This window comes from Oncorhynchus nerka, linkage group LG18, assembly GCF_034236695.1.
Source record: "Oncorhynchus nerka isolate Pitt River linkage group LG18, Oner_Uvic_2.0, whole genome shotgun sequence".
Taxonomy (NCBI): domain Eukaryota; kingdom Metazoa; phylum Chordata; class Actinopteri; order Salmoniformes; family Salmonidae; genus Oncorhynchus; species Oncorhynchus nerka.
This window is the reverse complement of record NC_088413.1, coordinates 20,671,981-20,693,574: the sequence shown is the minus strand read 5'-3', so window position 1 is coordinate 20,693,574 and position 21,594 is coordinate 20,671,981. Positions and strand designations below refer to the sequence as shown.

At 45.9% G+C, this 21,594-nt stretch overlaps 1 protein-coding gene across 2 annotated transcripts in view; it reads right to left on the bottom strand.

Annotated features, from left to right (window-relative positions):
* dlc1 (DLC1 Rho GTPase activating protein) overlaps positions 1 to 16,359 on the bottom strand; it is a 178,327-nt gene extending 161,968 nt beyond the window's left edge. For both annotated transcript variants that reach the window (XM_065003686.1, XM_065003687.1), the window contains exons 1-4: positions 15,594 to 16,359; positions 10,885 to 12,998; positions 5,512 to 5,667; positions 5,000 to 5,143 (exon numbers count right to left, since the gene is read on the bottom strand). In XM_065003686.1, the coding sequence (XP_064859758.1) occupies positions 5,000 to 5,143; positions 5,512 to 5,667; positions 10,885 to 12,975 (2,391 nt within the window). In that variant the 5' untranslated portion in view covers positions 12,976 to 12,998; positions 15,594 to 16,359. The remainder of the gene's footprint in view (positions 1 to 4,999; positions 5,144 to 5,511; positions 5,668 to 10,884; positions 12,999 to 15,593) is intronic.
* Positions 16,360 to 21,594: the final 5,235 nt, after the last annotated feature.

Below are 21,594 nucleotides of genomic sequence, written 5' to 3'. Positions count from 1 at the left end.
GCTCGTCTCTTTAGCTCGTCTCTTCAGCTCTCTCTTCAGTCTCTTTAGCTCGTCTCTTCTGCTTTCTTCAGTCTCTTCAGTTCTCTTTAGTCTCTTCAGCTCGTCTCTTTAGTTTGTCTCTTTAGCTCGTCTCTTCTAGCTTCAGCATGTCTCTTTAGTTTGTCTCTTCAGCTCGTCTCTTTAGTTTCTTTAGTCTCTTTCAGCTCGTCTCTTTAGCTCGTCTCTTTTCAACTGTCTCTTCAGCTCTTTGTCTCTTTCAGTTGCTCGTCTCTTTAGTTTGTCTCTTCAGCTCGTCTCTTTAGCTCTCTTTAGCTCGTCTCTTCAACTCGTCTCTTCAGCTCGTCTCTTTAGTTTGTCTCTTCAGCTCGTCTCTTTAGCTCGTCTCTTCAGCTCGTCTCTTTAGCTCGTCTCTTCAGCTCGTCTCTTTCAGCTCGTCTCTTCAGCTTTCTTCAGTCTCTTTCAGCTCGCTCTTCAGTCTCTTTAGTTTGTCTCTTTAGTTTGTCAGCTCGTCTCTTTAGTCTTTAGTCTCTTCTCGTCTCTTTCAGCTCGTCTTCAGTCTCTTTAGTCTCTTTAGCTCTCTTTAGTTTGTCTCTTCAGCTCGTCTCTTCAGCATGTCTCTTTAGTTTGTCTCTTCAGCTCGTCACTTTAGCTCGCCTCTTTAGCTCGTCTCTTCAACTCGTCTCTTCAGCATGTCTCTTTAGTTTGTCTCTTCAGCTCGTCTCTTTAGCTCGTCTCTTTAGCTCGTCTCTTCAGCTCGTCTCTTTAGTTTGTCTCTTCAGCTCGTCTCTTTAGCTCGTCTCTTTAGCTCGTCTGCTCGTCTCTTCAGCTCTTCAGCTCGTCTCTTTAGTTTGTCTCTTCAGCTCGTCTCTTTAGCTCGTCTCTTTAGTTTGTCTCTTCAGCTCGTCTCTTCAGCTCTCTTTAGTTTGTCTCTTCAGCTCGTCTCTTCAGCTCGTCTCTTCTGCTCGTCTCTTTCTGCTCGTCTCTTTAGCTTGTCTCTTCAGCTCGTCTCTTCAGCATGTCTCTTTAGTTTGTCTCTTCAGCTCGTCTCTTTAGCTCGTCTCTTTAGCTCGTCTCTTCAGCTCGTCTCTTTAGTTTGTCTCTTCAGCTCGTCTCTTTAGTTTGTCTCTTCAGCTCGTCTCTTTAGTTTGTCTCTCTAGCTCGTCTCTTCAGCTCGTCTCTTCAGCTAGTATCTTCAGCTCGTCTCTTTAGTTTGTCTCTTCAGCTCTCTTCAGCTGCTCGTCTCTCTCTTCTTCAGCTCGTCTCTTCAGCTCGTCTCTTCTCTTCAGCTCGTCTCTTTAGTTTGTCTCTTCAGCTCGTCTCTTTAGCTCGTCTCTCTAGCTCGTCTCTTTAGCTCGTCTCTTTAGCTCGTCTCTTCTGCTCGTCTCTTTAGTTTGTCTCTCTAGCTCGTCTTTTCAACTCGTCTCTTCAGCTCGTCTCTTTAGTTTGTCTCTTCAGCTCGTCTCTTTAGCTCGTCTCTTCAGTCTCTTCAGTCTCTTTAGTTTGTCTCTTCAGTCTCTTTCAGCTCGTCTCTTCAGTTTGTCTCTTTCAGTTTCTTCAGTCTCTTCAGCTCTTCAGCTCTCTTCAGCTCGTCTCTTCTAGCTCATGGAAGTCTGCAGTTATCAGTTTGTCTCTTCAGCTAAAGAACACTAAGACATATGTCTCTTTAGTTTGTCTCTTCAACTCTTCTCTTCAGCTCGTAAAACTATAAACTTCTCATCTCAACCTTTGGTCTGTAGACCGGCACTGCTAGATAGAGGCTGAATGTAAAATGCATGTAAAAAAATAATAAAATTAAAACTCTTCTTCAGGTTTTGACATACATAGCACATTAACTCAAGAAACGTTCTTGTCTCTTTAGTTTGTCTCTTCAGCTCGTCTCTTCTGCTCGTCTTTAGTTTGTCTCTTCAGCTCGTCTCTTCTGCTCGCCTCTTTAGCTTGTCTCTTTAGTTTTCAGTCTCTCTTCATAGCTCGTCTCTTTAGTTTGTCTCTTCAGCTCCGTCTCTTCAGCATGTCTCTTTAGTTTGTCTCTTCAGCCCTCTTTCAGGACACTGTCTTTCAAAGATAATTCGTAACAATACAAATAACTTCACAGATCTTCACTGTAAAGGGCTTGAACACTGTTTCCCATGCTTGTTCAATGAACCATGAACGATGAATGAACATGCACCTGTGGAAAGGTCGTTAAGACAGTAACAGTTTACAGACGGTAGTCAATTAAGGTCACAGTTATGTAAACTTAGGACACGAAAGAGGCCTTTCCACTGACTCTGAAAAACACCAAAACAAAGATGCCCACGGTCCCTGCTCATCTGCGTGAACGTGCCTTAGGCATGCTGCAAGGAGGCATGAGGACTGCAGATGTGGCCAGGGCAATAAATTGCAATGTCCGTACTGTGAGATGCCTAAGACAGCGCTACAGGGAGACAGGATGGACAGCTGATCATCCTCGCAGTGGCAGACCACGTGTAACAACACCTATACAGGATCGGTACATCTGAACATCACACCTGCGGGACAGGTACAGGATGGCAACAACAACTGCCAAAGTTACACCAGGAACGCACAATCCCTCTATCAGTGCTCAGACTGTCCGCAATAGGATGTGAGAGGCTAGACCGATGGCTTGTAGGCCTGTTGTAAGGCAGGTCCTCACCAGACATCACCGGCAACAACGTTGCCTATGGGCACAAACCCACCGTCGCTGGACCAGACAGGACTGGTAAAAAGGGCTCTTCACTGACGAGTAGCGGTTTTTATCTCACCAGGGGTGATGGTCGGATTCATGTTTATCGTCGAAGGAATGAGTGTTACACCGAGGCCTGTACTCTGGAGCGGGATCGATTTGGAGGTGGAGGGTCCGTCATGGTCTGGGGCGGTGTGTCACAGCATCATCGGACTGAGCTTGTTGTCATTGCAGGCAATCTCAACGCTGTGTGTTACAGGGAAGACATCCTCCTCCCTCATGTGGTACCCTTCCTGCAGGCTCATCCTGACATGACCCTCCAGCATGACAATGCCACCAGTCATACTGCTTGTTCTGTGCGTGATTTCCTGCAAGACAGGATTGTCAGTGACCTGCCATGGCCAGCGAAGAGTCCAGATCTCAATCCCATTGAGCACGTCTGGGACCTGTTGGATCGGAGGGTGAGGGCCAGGGCCATTCCCCCGAGAAATGTCTGGGAACTTGCAGGTGCCTTGGTGGAAGAGTGGGGTAACATCTCACAGCAAACTCTGGCAAATCTGGTGTAGTTCACGAGGAGGAGATGTACTGCAGTACCTAAATTGGCTGGTGGCCACACCGGATACTGACTGTTACTTTTGTCCCTTTGTTCAGGGACACATTATTCAATTTCTGTTAGTCACATGTCTGTGGAACTTGTTCAGATTATGTCTCCGTTATCGAATCTTGTTATATTCATACAAATATTTACTTAACTTATGTTAAGTTGATGAAAATAAATGCAGTTGACAGTGAGAGGACCTTTTTTTTTTGCTGAGTTTTTATATGGAAGAGGAATGACAACAGATTACACAGAAATACGTTTTTCCTGTTTAAAGATACAAAGCCAATCACCTATCTAGTATTTTGTCTGGATAGCACAATTCTCGGGTGATAAATAACTAATAACTCACTAGATTAAGCAATAGATTCTGTGTAACGACCTTCTTCCATTCTGAAGTGTTGAATTGCTTGTTAAAAGACCATAACCTTTGAAATACATGTTTATAACAGCTTTTTGAAGAGGAGAGGAAGTGAACCCTGGAACCCCAAAGAACGTCCGGTGCTTTTGTAAACAACAGATAAGAGCATAACCTTCGATATCATCTCTTTTTATCAAATCATAATGTTGTATGTCTTTCTATGTGGCAATTTGTCAATAGAATAGCAGTGTCTAATTCAGCGTCCCCTCAATCACAAGACAACAGCCAAAAACAAACACTGGATAAAGTGATTCAGTCCCCGAAGATTTGTCCAAGAAATGGTCAACCCACCTGTGTGTTCATTGTGTGCTTGTCCCAAAAACACAAAGACGACACAGTCAGACAGAAAAGCCATTAAGTGAGCGACTGAAGAGGTCAAGATGTAAATCTCTCTTGAACAAAGTCCCACCCCCTCCCTCGGCTCCCTTCGCCCCACTTGGTCTGTCCTGTCACGACCCCAGCCCCCCCCCCCCCCCCCCTTTTGACCCTTTTGTTGGGGCGAGGTGGCTCAAGACCCAGGAACCTGCTAATTACGGGCTTTAGTTGTCTGCCAAGGAACCAGGCCCTCGGAATGGCTGAGCCACATTCCTACCAGTCAGAGTCAGTCTGTGTGTGATTGTGTGTTTGTGTGTGTGTGTCTGTGTGTGCGCGTGCGTGTGTGTTCGCTGTCTGTCGGTCCATCCCTCCATCCGTCTGTGAGAACCTCTCTGGGTTTTAGTGCGTGACTTGTGCCTTGCCAGCTCACTAAGTGCACTGCAAACACTCCTCACGGGACTGTATAGTAAACAGACACAGACAGAGGGATTGGAGGGACTTGAGGTGTGTAAAGAAACTCAATAAGCCTTCTCTCCCTTCTCCGATGGGATCTAAACCTAATCACACAGTTGGCCTGGTGTGAAATGCCCCGTACCTCCTGCTATAGCTGCTCAGTTGAGCGACCAGCCGGCCGACCCATTAAGAGACAGATTTCAGGCTGGACAAAACCAGAGATTAAGAGACAGGTGGAACCAGAGATTCATTAAGAGACATATTTCAGGTTAGAATGAACCAGAGATCCTTTACACTTTTGACTGACATCAATTTTTACAGATCCGTCACAAAACGTGAACTTGCCTTGAAATAAACCAAACCTTAAAACCTCTGTTGTTGTTTGATTGTGTTTGAAATGGTATGTTAAAATGTGACCAAACCTAACACTTCAATTGAAATGTTCCCCAAAACCTTGACACCCTATATGGTTGATTTGAGGTTGAAATCTGGGTTAAAGCATAAGCATCACGATGATTGACTGATTTACCCCAGTCTTGGGTTTGGTCCCGGGAGCAGCAGTCGGCCTAGTGGGGGACAGAGTAGTGGATACTTGATGCTGTTGTGGAGTATTCACAGACTGAGAAGTGCTTGACACTCTCCCAACGGGCTTTACTGAGTCGAAGTCCACTTCCTGCAACCGAGGAAGGACATTGATTGGTTTAGAGATAAACTTCAGAGCAATAGTTTATGGCTATTTCTATGACTTATTCCTTTGAAGCTAGCCATGTTAGCATTAGGTTCTCCTGAAGCTAGCTAGGTACTGACTGTCTCCTGTAACGTCTAGCTAGTTACTGACAGAGCCATGTATTTAGAGAGTTGGGGCATTGAGGTTTCTGTATTATAATGCATTTACATGACACTTCAACATTCTATGGCGGCCATGTTAGCTCCCCATTAACATTACACGGGGAATATTTAAACAATGCTATGTAACTGAATGTCTAGAATTAGAGACAATATTGTAAATTGTAAAAGTTGTCTCTGTGTACTGGTACTGACCCTTCGCTGGTGTCTCCTGAGGGTGGGGGTGATGGCCATGGTGGAGGAGGAGGAGGCGCTGAGGGCCGTGTCGATCTCCTCGTCCAGCTGGTCCAGCTTCATCAGCAGTAACACCATGGAGTCCAGACGAGAATGCTCCTGCTCCTCTCTAGAACTCTACAGGTGGGAGGTGGGGAGGATGGGGGGAGGTAGGGAGGGAGAGAGACAGAGAGACGGAGGGAGAGATTATTTGTACTTAAAATATCTGGTAACAGTGTTATTGATTTACATTTGAATCGTTTAGCAGACGCTATTATACAGAGCGACTTACAGGTTAAATTAGGGGTAAGTGCCTTGCTCAAGGGCAAATCGACAGAATGTTCACCAAGTGGGCTCAGGGATTTGAACCGGCAACTTGCCGCTCTATATTTGACTATTTTTGATTGAAGGAGAACAGTGATAATGATTTATATTGTGTCTTTACTGGGCATCAACCACTAAAGGAAACTTTAGGCCTCGGTTCTTTCTCTCTTCTGTTGGTCCTTCCACTTTGTGGTTAGATACAGCTAACTGGCTATCATCTAATAAGCCCGTTCATCTTTAGTCATGTCCTCTCTTGCTCTCTTTTAAAGGGAAGGGAGCAGGTATATTTATTGTCTCATGTCAACTCTAATACATAACACATAACACAGACAGGGACTTCACTGTTTAGTCATGTTTTCTCTCTTAGCCCTCTGAAAGCATTACGTTGAGCAGTTTTCCTTTATGTGTTTGATTGAATTGGGGCCTTGTGAATGAGACAAGAAAGGCCTGATGTAATGCATGCCAGAGATATATATCAACTAAGGCTTTGATTCAATATCATGTTGACCACAGAAAGTCTTTGATAGAATCCTGGGATGGGATCCTCAGATGCACTCAAATTAATTGGGCAACCTCTTCTGCCCTCTCCTTGTCTTTCTCTCTCTCTCTTTGGTTCTCTTCCACCATTCCCTACTTTTTCTTCTTACATTTTCCACCAAAAAGCCCCCCCCCTGTCTCCAATTATATCCTTTCATATCCTTTTTTTAATTGCCCCCTCTCTTCCTGTTGTCTTTCCTCCCTTCTCCTTGCCAACACCCGTTCACTTCACTCACTTATTTTCTTCTCCTCTGTTAACTTGCTCCTCTGCATTCTCTTCCCTGATGTGTCTGTCACAGCAGGTCTTACACTGACCTCAGGTGGTCTGTCTGTCATAGCAGGTCTTACACTGACCTCAGGTGGTCTGTCTGTCATAGCAGGTCTTACACTGATCTCAGGTGGTCTGTCTGTCATAGCAGGTCTTACACTGACCTCAGGTGTTCTGTCTGTCATACCAGGTCGTATACTGACCTCAGGTGGTCTCTCTGTCATAGCAGGTCTTACACTGACCTCAGGTGGTCTGTCTGTCATAGCAGGTCTTACACTGATCTCAGGGGGCCTGTCTGTCATACCAGGTCTTATACTGACCTATCAGGTGGTCTGTCTGTCATAGCAGGTCTTACACTGACCTCAGGTGGTCTGTCTGTCATAGCAGGTCTTACACTGACCTCAGGTGGCCTGTCTGTCATAGCAGGTCTTATACTGACCTCAGGTGGTCTGGTTGTCAAAGTAGGTCTTACACTGACCTATCAGGTGGCCTGTCTGTCATACCAGGTCGTATACTGACCTCAGGTGGTCTGTCTGTCATAGCAGGTCTTACACTGACCTCAGGTGGTCTGTCTGTCAAAGCAGGTCTTATACTGACCTCAAGTGGCCTGTCTGTCATAGCAGGTCTTACACTGATCTCAGGGGGCCTGTCTGTCATAGCAGGTCTTATACTGACCTATCAGGTGGTCTGTCTGTCATAGCAGGTCTTATACTGACCTATCAGGTGGTCTGTCTGTCATAGCAGGTCTTACTTACACTGACCCCAGGTGGACTGTTCGTCATAGCAGGTCTTATACTGACCTCAGGTGGACTGTCTGCAATAAGACGTGTCTCTCTGCTTCTCTGTTTCTCTGTTTCTCTGTTTCTCTGTTTCTCTGTTTCTCTGTCTGTCTGTCTGTCTGTCTGTCTGTCTGTCTGTCTGTCTGTCTGTCTGTCTGTCTGTCTGTCTGTCTGTCTGTCTGTCTGTCTGTCTGTCTGTCTGTCTGTCTGTCTGTCTGTCTGTCTGTCTGTCTGTCTGTCTGTCTGTCTCTCTCTTTCTCTCCCTCTCTCTCTCTCCCTCTCTCTATGTCTCTCTGCCTCTCTCTCTCTCTCCCTCTCTCTCTGTCTCTCTGCCTCTCTCTCTCTCTCTCTCTCTCTCTCTCTCTCACTCTCTCTCTCTCTCTCTCTCTCTCTCTCTCTCTCTCTCTCTGTCTCTCTGCCTCTCTCTCTCTCCCTCTCTCTCTGTCTCTCTCTCTCTCTCTCTCTCTGTATCCCCTTTGACTGTATCCCTCTCCCCTCCCCTATCATCTCCTCCTTTTCTCTCCCTCCATCCATCCTCTTGCCCTCCCTCCATCCATCCCTCCTCTCTCTCCTCTTTGGGTGGGGCCTTCTGCTTTCTGTGACCATCTACAGAAAGAGCTGGGATGACATCATAAGAGCTGGATCATTAGTTCCAAAGAAACCCTGTTACAAACAGCCCTCTGGAACCATTTTATGAGATGTATGTGTGTGTGTGTTTTTGCGTGTGTGTGTGTTTGCGTGTGTGTGTGTGTGTGTGTGTGTGTGTGTGTGTGTGTGTGTGTGTGTGTGTGCGTGCATGTAAGTGTTTGTGAGGCGATGGGCGTCCTTCTGTCTTATTGCAAAATGTTCACTGAATTAGGCTGTCAGAGCAGTTCCTATTGTATTTTCCGATAAGGCAACCAGACACAGACAGTAACTATGTAGCCTATGTAATGGAAATGTTCATGGCATGATGATGCATAACTTTTCCTCCTGTGTGGGGGCTCGTTGTGTGCGTCCCGACGTCTCGCTGCAATCCAATGCAACAATGTTTTCTTTGTGGAGGTTTGTTGAATGAACATAGACGACTGGGTCAGAAGTGAACAACAACAGCAACAACGATGGGGTAAAAAACAAGCATGTGTTTTTTGAAGGGGCAATTCCAGTGGTTTTGGTTTTCCTCACACAGTGTTGTCTTTGGGGGTTTCTCTCTCTTACACAGTTGGACACTTCCTGTTGGTGAGATGGGAGACAACACCATGCTGTATGAACTGCCTAAAACCTGTTGCTGTTCTCTCTCTGTCTCTCTCTCTCTCTCTCTCTCTCTCTCTCTCTCTCTCTCTCTCTCTCTCTGTCCCTCTCTCTCTCTCTCTCTCTCTCTCTCTCTCTCTCTCTCTCTCTCTCAGTCCCCTCCCCCACTCTCTCCTATGTCCTCCAAATGTAGACGACTAAAAATAACCATATTTGAGCCAGTATCTGGTCCTGTGTTGTTGCTGTGTTGATGAAGCAAATAAGTGGCTCTGTACAATGATCCATATCTGAGCGATCTCTCGTTCACACGCTGGGGGGGATAGGACACGGATATATTGGATCCGTTATATGCCTCAATTGCCTAGGAGAAGGATGACGTGGAGCGAGAGAGAGAGAGTGAGAGAGAGAGAGAGAGAGTGAGAGAGAGAGAGAGAGAGAGAGAGAGAGAGAGAGAGAGAGAGAGAGAGAGAGAGAGGGGAAACCCTGAGTCAGACCTGGAGCTTCTCTAACTGACCTGCTCCAGTGCATATTTGTGAAGTAAATTGGCCGGACGCAGTGCAGAAGTACTCAAACGCTGTGGTAACGTCAGACAACTCTTTCCCATATGACAAATAGATTGTCTTTGCAACCTCCCCACCTTCAAATCACAGCGGAATTATTTTCAGCCGGAGATTGAAACTGGAGACGTCCACAATAAAAGCCTCATGGGTTTTCTATGTTTTCTGAGGACAGTGACCTCACAGGCTTTGGGATGGTTTTGGCACTGAAAAATGCTATGCAAACGTGAGATTTATGTTGAAGCAACGCCACATCAAGTCGAGAGGCATTATGCAATTTCACAGCCTTTTGACTACAGATTGACTACAGATTGACTACAGATTGCACTGGACGACATCGTCAGTGTCAACGCATGGGGCATCATCGTTTAGATGAGGACAGCTACAGACTACACCCATTACTCATTCAACAAGGCAATAAACCTCTTTCTCTTTAGAGGCCATCAGGGACTACATCCGTTTACAAAATGTCACATCTCTGACCACTAACTACGTAGGTGTTTCACCATATGTACCGTGAAATGGCTTGATGTTGTGGCAAGGCGAGCGACAACCACAACAGCAAAGAGCACACAGTATGTTCTGGAAGGAGCCTAGTACGTGGCATGAGTGTTGTGCTTGGGCGGAGTCCCTCTCCAATGTGCCTACTTAAAAACAAGCAGACTCGTAAATAGGCCTAACGACTCTGTAAATAAGGTTCTGTTGTGGTTGTTCGCTAAGGGCTAGCACTACAGCTAATAGTAGATTAACCATATCAGGTATTTGATATTTGGTTGTTGCCATCAGGCTGGCACTACCGCTAACTATGTACTAACAGCCTTAGGTAGTTCCAGACAGGCTAGCACTTTGGATAATGGTGTATAAACAGTGCAAGGTATTTGGCAATTGACAGGGCGAGCTAGTACCGTGGATAATGGTGTAACAGTGCAAGGTATTTGACAGGCTAGCTAGCACTAAGGTTAATGGTGTATAAACAGTGTGTGAGGTATTTGGCTCAGTGCGGTTTGAGTCTTTCACCTCAGGGATGCTAAGCTAAGGCTGTTCTGGCTGCTGTAGCTACTGCCACCCAGCGCTGTGTGCAGGGGTGGACTGGGACCAGATATCGGCCCGGGCATTGAGGTCACCACACTAGACCATTTCTTTCCACATATTAGCCCAAAAATGTTTAGATCCACTGAGCCAAAGATGGTCCAGCCCATCTGGCATTTGCCAGAATTGCCCTATGGCCACTCCGTCTCTGGCTATGTGTTTCCAATGCCCTCACACACAACTTCCATGCCCTTATAGGAACTTGTTTTGCAGCAGAACATTGGGAAAGTGTAGAACATTTTACAGATCCCCAAATGTAGTCACAGATGGGTAGGCATGTGAAAGTGAAGTCATTGTTTTCCGAGAGGCACGCCAGGCACAGCGCGGGACATGGTGATTTGTGTGCTGGGCTTAACGTTCACCACCGCCCAATAACTGACAATAAGAAAGGGACTACATAGTGCAGTACTACTCAGCACACACTCATAAACAACAGCAAAATACGGAACATAGTGTGTGTACACACGGACACTTCCAGACACACTCGCACAGACACCCCCCCCCCCCCCCCACACACACACACCAGCAAAGCCTGACCCCCATGCAACTGAGAACTGAATTTATAGCTTACCTTTCTAGCGCGAAGTTTCACCACATGGTCCTCCCCCTTGTCATCCCCGCATTTGGCCTCTCGCTTCACGTCTGAAGCCTTGTCGCCAAGGTGAGTGTTGCCGTGGTTACCTGGATGCGCTACTTCCTCAATCGCCTCCGTTACAGCTTGTGTATCACCGGGCCTGTCCTGTTCTTTCTGACCGTAGGCTGCCTCTAAAACAGGTGACTCACCTAATTGTTTAACAGGGGCTTGGTTGCCATGGCATCTCTCCAGCAAGGGCTCATTTGCCTCCTTAGGACACGTTGGTTGACTGAGAGTGTCCATATTGGGCAGACTGGCTGCTGGAGAGGTGGGTATACCCATGACTGAAGCCCCTTGTCTCCCCAGTGGGACTGAGTCATCCTCTGCTTCGGATTGGTTAATCTCATGGATGGTGTTCAGCTTTGAGCCACCATCGCTGTGCTGTCCTTGGGCTGTTACAGCCGAGGTTAGTTCTTCGGAACACGTTGAGTCTTTGGACCTCAAGCCGCCACTCGTATTCTCCACTGTGAGGTCACCAGAATGCACCTGTATCATTGGATGATCCGTGTCCTCTACGGTAGTCCGTTCCTTTATTCCGTCCATTTTTGAACTTTCAAGATTCTGCTGTCCAGCTAATGGGCGTCTGTCCAGGTCCTCGGAACGTTGCACTGTGACACACAAAGCATGCACAGACTCCACACTTGCCTTATCCTCAGGGGTTTTCTCCCTGCCCATTTCCAGAGCCCTTTCCTCTCCTTGGGACCCTTCCATCTCCACCATGTTAACATCCTCCTTTCTCAACACTGTCTGGTCCTGAGCTATTTCACAACCATCATTAGTCCTCATGCTATCATGCCGCTCTTGTTCTGTTTGTCTGCCATCCACTGACACAGCATGTTGCCCCCTCAGAATCTGGTCAAATGTATCATGACTTTCATACATTTTCCTCTGAACATTCAATCCGTCAGCACCTTCAACACTATCCTCAGCCTTCCATTCTAAGGCTTTAATCTCAACATCTTCCCCCATAGCTTCCCCCTCCATAACGTCTGCAACAGGAGCCTCCAAGATCTCCACCTTAACATCTGATATTACATCACCATTGCACTCTGGTTTGTTTGAGGAATCCAAAATGGCCGCTGGCTGTATTACTCCTGTTCTTTTACCCGGGTCAGTAATGTTGCTTTCATCCAAGGTGGAGAGGTCCTCTCGTGGTTCAACTTCAGTATGATGAGACTGGGTCTGTGTGTCCACTAAGGGTTCTGGAAGTCCAACCTGACCGTCTGTATGGTCGGCCATTGTCTCCAGGAGTTCTGGATGCCTGCCAGTTTTCTCACCAACAGAAAAGGCCAGTGAAAATCCATTGTCCGGACAGATAGAGACCCTTTGTCCTTCGTCAACAGAGACAGATTGAACAGTGATTGCAACGCGGTCGTCAACAACGTTGGGATGCTCGTTATCATCGGTGCCATCCTCAATGTCATACTCATCCTCATGACTGTTGTCTGCAGTGCAGATGATGTTTGGCTTTGGCTGAAGAATCCCATTGCCCAGGTCACAGTGAGATTGGCTGCCAACTGAGTCCTCACCAGCGTCCGGCATTCCTCCAGGTTCAGACTCCGTCAGCCTCCCGGTGAGGTCATCATCATCAACAGTCACATCAGAGCCATCTACCAGCTCAGCCTGGAACACAGGGACAACAGTTGAATCAAAGTCGCCTGCTGACATCACGTGCCCCGGCTCAGAGTGATCGCCATTGTCCTCCACGTTGACCGAGGTCACAAACTCCAACGTGTGACCCGGCCCATTGTTGAGGCCATCGGGGCGTGGCCGGTGACAGCACTCCGGCATGGAGGCACATCGTTCCCTGCGCCCCTGCTTGGACCCCTCAGATGCCAGCCGAGGCCCGTCGCCACTGACGCCATGGCAACAGACCAGGTCCAGGTCGTCGTAGCTGTACTGTAACCCGGAGCGGTGAGTCACGTGATCCTCCCAACTTCTTTTCCGTATGGCGACAAGCATGGTTGGCGGACTCCCACTGCTAACCATAGAGCCCTTTAAAGATGTAGAACCAAAATGGCGGACCATACGGTGCAGTTCTATTGAGCTTCCTGTAAGAGAGAAAGAGAGGGGGCGGGAATCAGTTACTCAGGTTATCAGTTACTCAGGTTATGGGTTAGTCAGGTTATAGGTTACTCAGGTTATGAGTTACTCAGGTTATGGGATACTCAGGTTATGGGATACTCAGGTTATGAGTTACTCAGGTTATGGGGTTAGCAAACTTTAGGAAGGAGGGTTTAATAAGAGTACTGCAATCATGTTCTGTTTGTGTTCTATGCGATATTATAAACTGAGTTGTCTGTGTATGCTGACATGGACCCTGGTCATTGCTATTGTTGTGAACTCAAGCTAACATGGACCCAGGTTATTGCTATAGTTGTGAACCCAAGCTGACATGGACCCAGGTTACTGCTATAGGTGTGAACCCAAGCTGACATGAATGCAGGTTACTGCTATAGTTGTGAACCCCATGTCAAGCATACATGGAACAATCATGAACCTTACAGGATTTTAACATTACAAAACAGAATAGTTAACTGCAATGGCCGCTATGAGCCAGCACGGTAGCCTAGTGGTTAGAGCGTTGGACTCGTAACCAGAAGGTTGCAAGTTCAAACCCGTGAGCTGACAAGGTACAAATCTGTCATTCTGCCCCTCAACAGGCAGTTAACCCACTGTTCCTAGGCCATCATTGAAAATAAGAATTTGTTCTTAACTGACTTGCCTAGTTAAAAATAAATAGAGCATCTTTCCACTTCTGGTAAACCAAGTTCTCAGACAGTGGTTCACTTTTATTTTCTCACTATTATTAAAAGACATTTGCATCTGACTGGAAGTGTGCTGAGAGTTTTTCCATTTATTTATTTTTAAACTTTTTTTTTTTTTTTTACATGTGACTGGTTAAGAGAAAAGAGTTGCTAATTTCAACATTCCCAGACAAGACAGTGAACCCGAGTTCAAACTGTAAACATTGTACACACATTACACCGAGACAGTCCCTATCAAGCACTGTACAGATGTAGGATATTCATTTGAGACAGTTTGCTACATCAGGAAAATAATCCCGCAACAACAGGAAATGTGAATTATTATGTGGTTCATAATTCATTGATATTTTTGGAAGGGGTTGATACATTTTTCATAAGGGAAAATCAAGTCTGAAATTTCAAAGTGGAAATTACAAACTTCAGAAGCCTTTTTAAACTTCAAATACACTACAAGTTTTACATTTCCTGGAACAGGGTGATCAGATTAAGATCCTACATGTGTACACATTAAAGAGCTGGGAAGCCTCCATACATACCCCTTTCACTTATGGCTAAATACATTTGGGCAGAAGATTTCCACCATGAAGTCTAGTCAAGGATTTTATGAGTATGACAGAAGAAGAGGACCAACAACTCCCCGGGGCAATTTGTCCACATCGGGGACGAGGTCGTCAAGAAACCACTGTGCCTCACATGACTCGAACCCATTCATAACAGAACTATTAGTGTGTCTCACCATCCAGCTTGTGAATGTGTCTGTGTGTGTTTGTGTGTCTCTTGCTGAGAGCCTCTGGATAGCCACATTCACTGTCTGGGAATGTCAGAGGGGAAGAGGCTGCCTGAAGGGCCTACATAATAAGCATAATAATAAATCCGGAACACAGTTTTTTGTTTTTTGCCAAGTGACTTAACCACGTCACTGAAATGTTAACCTTAACCCTAATCTTAAATAATTGTTTACTTTGATGGGACAATGTTGTTGGCCTCTGTCGTACCTCAGTGATGGAGGAGACAGGCAGAAAGGCAGACAGGCAGAGAGAGAGAGAGAAACTGACAGGGACATGCACACAGACAGACAGACAGCCTCCACTATGGCTTAACAGAGCAGCACAGTAACATAAGCAACCATTCCTGTTAAAGAAAAAAGGTAATTGGTACCATTACGACAGAAGTGATAAGAAGGAAGGATTACAATGGAGGATTCTTTAAAACATTGTGTCAATCTATCAAAAGCTGATGAAGTTGCCCATTAAACAAATAAAACAAGCATATATTACATTAATCATGTCACAATATAGTCTTTGCTTTAGATTGGAGACAACAACATTTTGAAAGACTTTGTTTTGACATCCTATTTCCTATGTAGTGCACTACTTCTGACCAGGGACCATAGGGATCTGGTAGTGCACTACTTCTAACCAGGGCCCATAGGGATCTGGTAGTGCACTATATAGGGAATAGTGTGAAATTTGTAATCAACCCAATATCTGTGTATATTATTGCCAGCCGGCCGTTGTATGGTTCTCTGAAGACCCCCACTGACAGACGTAATGGAACGGCTGTGAAGGCTGTTGCTAGGAGATCATATCGCTCATCCACCATCTGCACTGAAAGGGAAACACTTCCTAGGTCTGTACATCTGTCCTCTGGCCTCAACAACTGGAGCATCAGATTACCATGTTAATCATCATCTCTTTTCAGGGACTGTTCATTTTGAGCATTTTGACTGCCTTGATCTTGGAGTGAGGTTTGAGCTGTGAAAATTCTATACCAGTAGAAAAGGTGTGTGTGTATGTATGCTTCTATTAGGGGGAAAGCTGCCAGAGGAAGCCTCAAAAAAAGATTCTAGTCAGACTCTAGACTCTAGTCGGTCTATACCTTAAGCATCCACAGGACTGCTGTTGGATGGAGGGTGACCCGGTGTGACTTCCTCCTCTGACGTCAACTGGCCCATGAGTTAGGGAGGGCACTATGTACTTATTACAACTTCTCACACAGAAGTAAAATGTACTCAATTAGCGTAATCCGTGTGCCACTTCACACAACGTGCCTGGATGAGTTGCGTCACTGTCAATACTCCACCAGAATACAGAGGGGTACTGTCGCAGTCCCACACAGCAGCAACATAAGACTGAATAACAGAAGATAACAGAGGTTAAACACTATGGGGTTGAAGAGTTAGCCATCCATCAAAGTCAGAGGACAGACAAATCCAATTCTACAAGCCTTTCTCAAGGAACGAATCCCCCTTTTCCTGAGATATCGGTCCTAATTCCCGGTTCCGAGGAATGCTCTCAGGGTTTGCGGATTCAAATCAAATCCATTGCTGACTTTACCCCTTTCTGGGAGCAGAGAGCAGGGAGCCCCCGGAGCCAACCGAAAATCCGGAGCACGGTACAAAGTCCAAAGATAGCTTGAGCTTCCATCTTGATCACATTAGGGGTTTCACTGACGCTGAACGACTGGAGAATGGGTGGGGTGGAGTGGGGGGAGGGGGTTCTCTCACTCTCCTCCTCTCCCTCTGTCCAATCCCACCTCTTCTCTTCTCCGCCTCCTGGCTGGTTTGACAGGGAATCTCAGTCACATCCTATACACTGTCTTTCTCCCTGGTTCTCTCACAGCTCCTCCAAGGCTCTCCACGCCAACCAGATCCTCTCAGCTGTTTATCCTCCTTTCTTACTCCTCCTTTCACAGAGTTAAGACAACTTCCTCTCAAATCACCCTCCCTCTCTCAAGTCTCTCTCTCTCTCTCTCTCTCTCTCTCTCTCTCTCTCTCTCTCTCTCTCTCTCACACATACTCTATCTCCTTAAGCTGGGAAAGACTCCCTCCAGTTGGTTTTGATTAGTAACAGACAGACCACTGTGAAAACTCAGGCCTTGGGCCAAGTGAGATTGCAGTAATGTTTTGGCAGGGCTTTCTGAGAGGTTTTCTTTTTTCATATGTCACCCTGTAACTGTACAAGCATCCTTGCACAAACATCTCGACCTGCCCAAAAAAAGACATTAAAAAGCACGACTTGTTTACAGACATTCCTGGAGAATATGCCACTCTGTGCGAGAACTGCTAACTTCGCTGCCTACGAGCTGTGTGCCTTTTCTTTACAGGACACATCTGAGCAAAGTGGTAGTTTGACTTCAGAATCACTGTGTTTTTAGGAAGTCTTCAAAGCAAAACATCTTACCGCATTTTTGAGTGCCGACCATTCATTCCCTAATATAGACATGTCATTTGTTGGGAATGCTACCAACACTTGAAATACATTGGTTCTGATATCAGAGCTTCATGGTGAGAATATCTCAGGCGAAATCAAAAACGGCATCTCTTACCAAACCAAAAAACATAGGAAACTCTCTGTTTAGTTGTTGTAACTTTGGGGGAGCTCTGTAGGCTGTAGTCCTGTAAAGCACCGAGGGGTTGTAAAAGGCAATGCAGAACTCCACACCCAGGCATGGTCTCCCCCCACCCTCTGTAAGGGTCTCGCAGGCCCAATCTAGCCTGACTTACAACCAGGAGATATGGTCTGTGTGCTTCAAACCATCAGAATGAAAAGACCGACCATAGGAAATGTGTTTGTTTTACACACAGACTCTTACACTCTCAGCTGGCTAACATACCTGTCATTCCAACTCCACCATTTCCATTCACAGTCCCTTGGTTCTTGATGATAACGTCCAGGACTGTTTTCTGTTGGGTTTTAGAAGTATGGACCTGAGGGTAGCAGTTGCTATAGCAAAAAACAGATAATGGAACAAGGGATAAATGGACAAACCCCCACCAACAACAACAAAAAACTATGTTCCACCCTTGTGCCCCCTCTTCCTCTTCTGGGTCATCCAGATGGGAGGAGGGGAGGCTCTGGGGCCTGGGGGAGAACTTGACTCTGTTTTTTAGAACTCTCTGTGGGAAACTCAAGCTGTCCTATTTCTGACCCGCCATTTTGGGTCTCAGGGGACACATAGGGTTCCCACTACATGGTTAAGCTGCAAAGTAAAAATGTACATTTATATAAACATACATGTATCTTTTTTAAAATCTTAATTTAAGTTTAGGGTTAGGCATAAAGTTAGCAGTGTGGTTTAGATTAGGGTTAAGGTTTAAAATCAGATTTTAGGTAGGGATTCTGACTTTGCAACAGTGATGACAGACACACAGATGGTCGGGGATACAAGGTTTAATTTGTCGTCACAGTATGTGCTTGGTGCACTAAACACAGGACCTAGCACTAATCACAAAGCTAGCGTGATGAAGGTAACTAGCACTCATCACAGAGCTAGCGTGATGCTGGTAACTAGCGTGATGAAGGTAACTAGCACTCATCACAGAGCTAGCGTGATGACGGTAACTAGCGTGATTATGGTAACTAGCACTCATTACAGAGCTAGCGTGATGCCGGTAACTAGTGTGATGAAGGTAACTAGCACTCATCACAGAGCTAGCGTGATGACGGTAACAAGCGTGTTGACGGTTACTAGTGTGGTGACGGTAACTAGCGTGTTGACGGTTACTAGTGTGGTGACGGTAACTAGCGTGTTGATGGTTACTAGCGTGGTTAAGGTAACTAGCGTGGTGATGGTAACTAGCGGGGTGACGGTTACTAGCGTGGTGACGGTAACTAACGGGGTGACGGTTACTAGCGTGGTGACGGAACTAGAGTGGTGATGGTTACTAGCATGGAGACGGTAACTAGCGGGGTGACGGTTACTAGTGTGGTGACGGTAACTAGCGTGTTGACAGTTACTAGCGAGGTGACGGTTACTAGCGTGGTGACGGTAACTAGCGGGTGACGGTAACTAGCGGGGTGACGGTTACTAGCGTGGTGACGGAGCTAGAGTGGTGATGGTTACTAGCGTGGAGACGGTAACTAGCGTGGTGACGTAACTAGTGTTGTGACGTAACATGCGTGGTGACGGTAACTAGAGTGGTGACGTAACTAGCGTGGTGACGGTAACTAGCGTGGTGATGGTAACTAGCGTGGTGACGTAACTGGCGTGGTGATGTAACTAGCATGGTGATGGTAACTAGCATGTAGTTATAGCTGGTTAGGGAAGTGGAGAGGCCAGCGCAATGTTGCAGTGGTTCTGAGGATCATCGGAAATGACTGATTGCATATTTGGATATCTGACTGTGTGTGTGTGTGTGTGTGTAAGTTGTTACAGTGTGTGAGAGTGTGTGTTTATCCTAGATGAGTCACTACCAACTTTTCCCCATTTATTCCTGAAAGATGAGGAGGGACACATTCTGAGATCATCAGTCATGTGACCTCTCGCTAGGTCACATGGGAGGGGTGGAAAGGGTGAAGAAAGCCCCATTCATGATGCCTCCTATATTCCCCCACTCGTCTCCCCTCTGCTTCTTAAGTGGCGCACAGAGGGCCCAAAGGAAACAGTCTCAAATTCTTTGCTGATATAGTTTATTATTGGAAAAATTCCAGTCTAAATCGTGAGCACTGAAGGACAAGCAGAGTTAGCCTAGCCCTTGTAGGAAAATGTGGGTGATAAATAAAATAAATAAAAAATGAATATCCACATCCCTACCAAAACTGGGCCAATCGAGTTCTCACTTTTACAAAGAATGCTTTGAGAACATTTTGCTGTGGTGTTTGTAGGCCAAACTCAAACAGCCATTTTCTACGGTATGGTACATGACCAGTAGTTAGCAGAGGCTGTAATAACATTTGACACTTGTGAAAGTACACTCAGATTAAAGGGTAGATAAAAAGAAATACATCTACAACCCAAACCATGATCATTTCATTCACTTTTTCCAAAGAATCTTAAAACATACACTATGAATACCTATGGCATCTCCCATAATACACATAGCTCATAGATGTCTGAAACTGTTCAATCAAGTGTGTGTCTTTGAGTGACACAGCAAGAAAAGCATTGTACTGTAATGTAATGTAATGTAATGTGACTGACTGTATCTATGCTTGTGTGGGAGGAAGTCAATGCAAGGGGGCTCTTGACCGTCGGTTACGGCTGATAGTCAGACTCCCGGCAACCGTGGGAAACAGGAAGTCCGAGTTACTAGTGATACAGAGCATAATCATTTCCAGGCTGAAATAATCCATGCTATCTTCTCTCTTGGATGTCTGTTTTTGTGTGCATGGGCCTGGAGAGAGGACTTTAGTGTGTGTGTGTGTGTGTGTGTGTCTACGCGTGCTCATGCATTCAAGGGTAAACAAGTTCGTCTGGACACGAATAAAATGGATTTTATCACCCGAGTGTGTTATTATTGTACTTACACACTAACCAACATTGTATGACATAGCATTTAACACTTCTTTAAGCACAATGCAGTTAACGTCCTGTTCTGAGAGCTGAACATGGATCCAAGGCACGTCTTCTACATGGGTTTGGACAAAGCTTTGTGGCAACAGCTGGCCTCTATTTGTGTTAACTGGCTCTCACAGAAGCAGGCAGACACACGCACCTGGGCAAGAGAGTGGTGTGCAGACATAAACTGTACGCACTGACTCACTCACAGACACGCGCACACACACACACACACACACACACACACACACACACACACACACACACACACACACACACACACACACACACACACACACACACACACACACACACACACACACACACACTGTTCACATGTACAGACAGCTTGTTGCCCTCAGACCAACTAAAGCCGGGTTTATAGGCTAGTGGTTATGACGCTGCTCAGTGGATACATTAGTGTGGTCATGAACGTCAGATTGCATCCTAAATCAGCCATGTAGGGACAAACTCTGTTACACAAACATACACTGATACACATGTGAATATTAACTGAAGAGCAGACTTCACCGAGGACTCATCTTAATATTTGACAATGTGGGTAGCGCCATTGAGGCTACAACCCATAGGAAAACCCACACAGTTAAAAACTTTGACTACTTTAAAAATGGTGGAAGCCCAGGTTTTTTTCTCAGTGGAGAGGAAGTAGAAATTGGAATCAAAGTATTAAGTATCTGCTCTGTTGAAGAGTAAAGGTGAACACATTGAGAAACTTAGCAACAAACGTTTGCCTGAAGATGGTCTCTCTTCAGTCAGTCAGGTTGTTGTAACTGGTCTGTAACAGAGGAAGAACTTAGCTACTGTACACAGATAACATCTGAATTTGGACCTTGTTGTGAAAGTCTGATGTAGTGTAATGATTAGACAAGAATACACTCACAGACTAGTCTTAGGGAGATGTTGAGAGTGACTTGTAGAACACACAGAATCCCAAAGCTCACAGCAACCATCCTGTAGAGTCTTCTCCCTGAATCCTCAGGTCCTGAGGAGATACGCACGCACGCACGCGCGCACACACACACACACACACACACACACACACACACACACACACACACACACACACACACACACAGCTATTGGCAATATTTGACTTCATTGGCATCCAACCCTGGACTCCATCTCTGGAGACGGACTGACTGTTTGTTTTTAAAGGTCAACTGATTCACAAAGAACACCTTGTCTCAGTCTCAGAGCCAAAAGCAGAGCAGAGATACACATGCAAGAGACAAACTCGGTGTACAGTATTCGGTCCTGTGTGGCTCAGCATCTGCAGGCTGTGGGTTCGACTCCTGCAGGGAGGAAATGCACTTAAAAGTCTATGCATTCACTGTCAGGTAAGACGCGTTGGATAAAAGTGTGTCCTCTGAAAAGGAAATGGTGAAACACTAAACATGAGTGTTGTACACGCCCTCAAATATGCAGATTCTGGCGTGGGACTGACAGGGTTATTAAAGGTCTATGCATTCACTGTCCTGGATGCCGCTTGTCCTCCTTGGCTTACAGTACATATGGGCCTTTCTGCTGAAGAATCCCATTCAGTACGTTTTGTAGCAGCATGTCGTAATGGATGTCGACG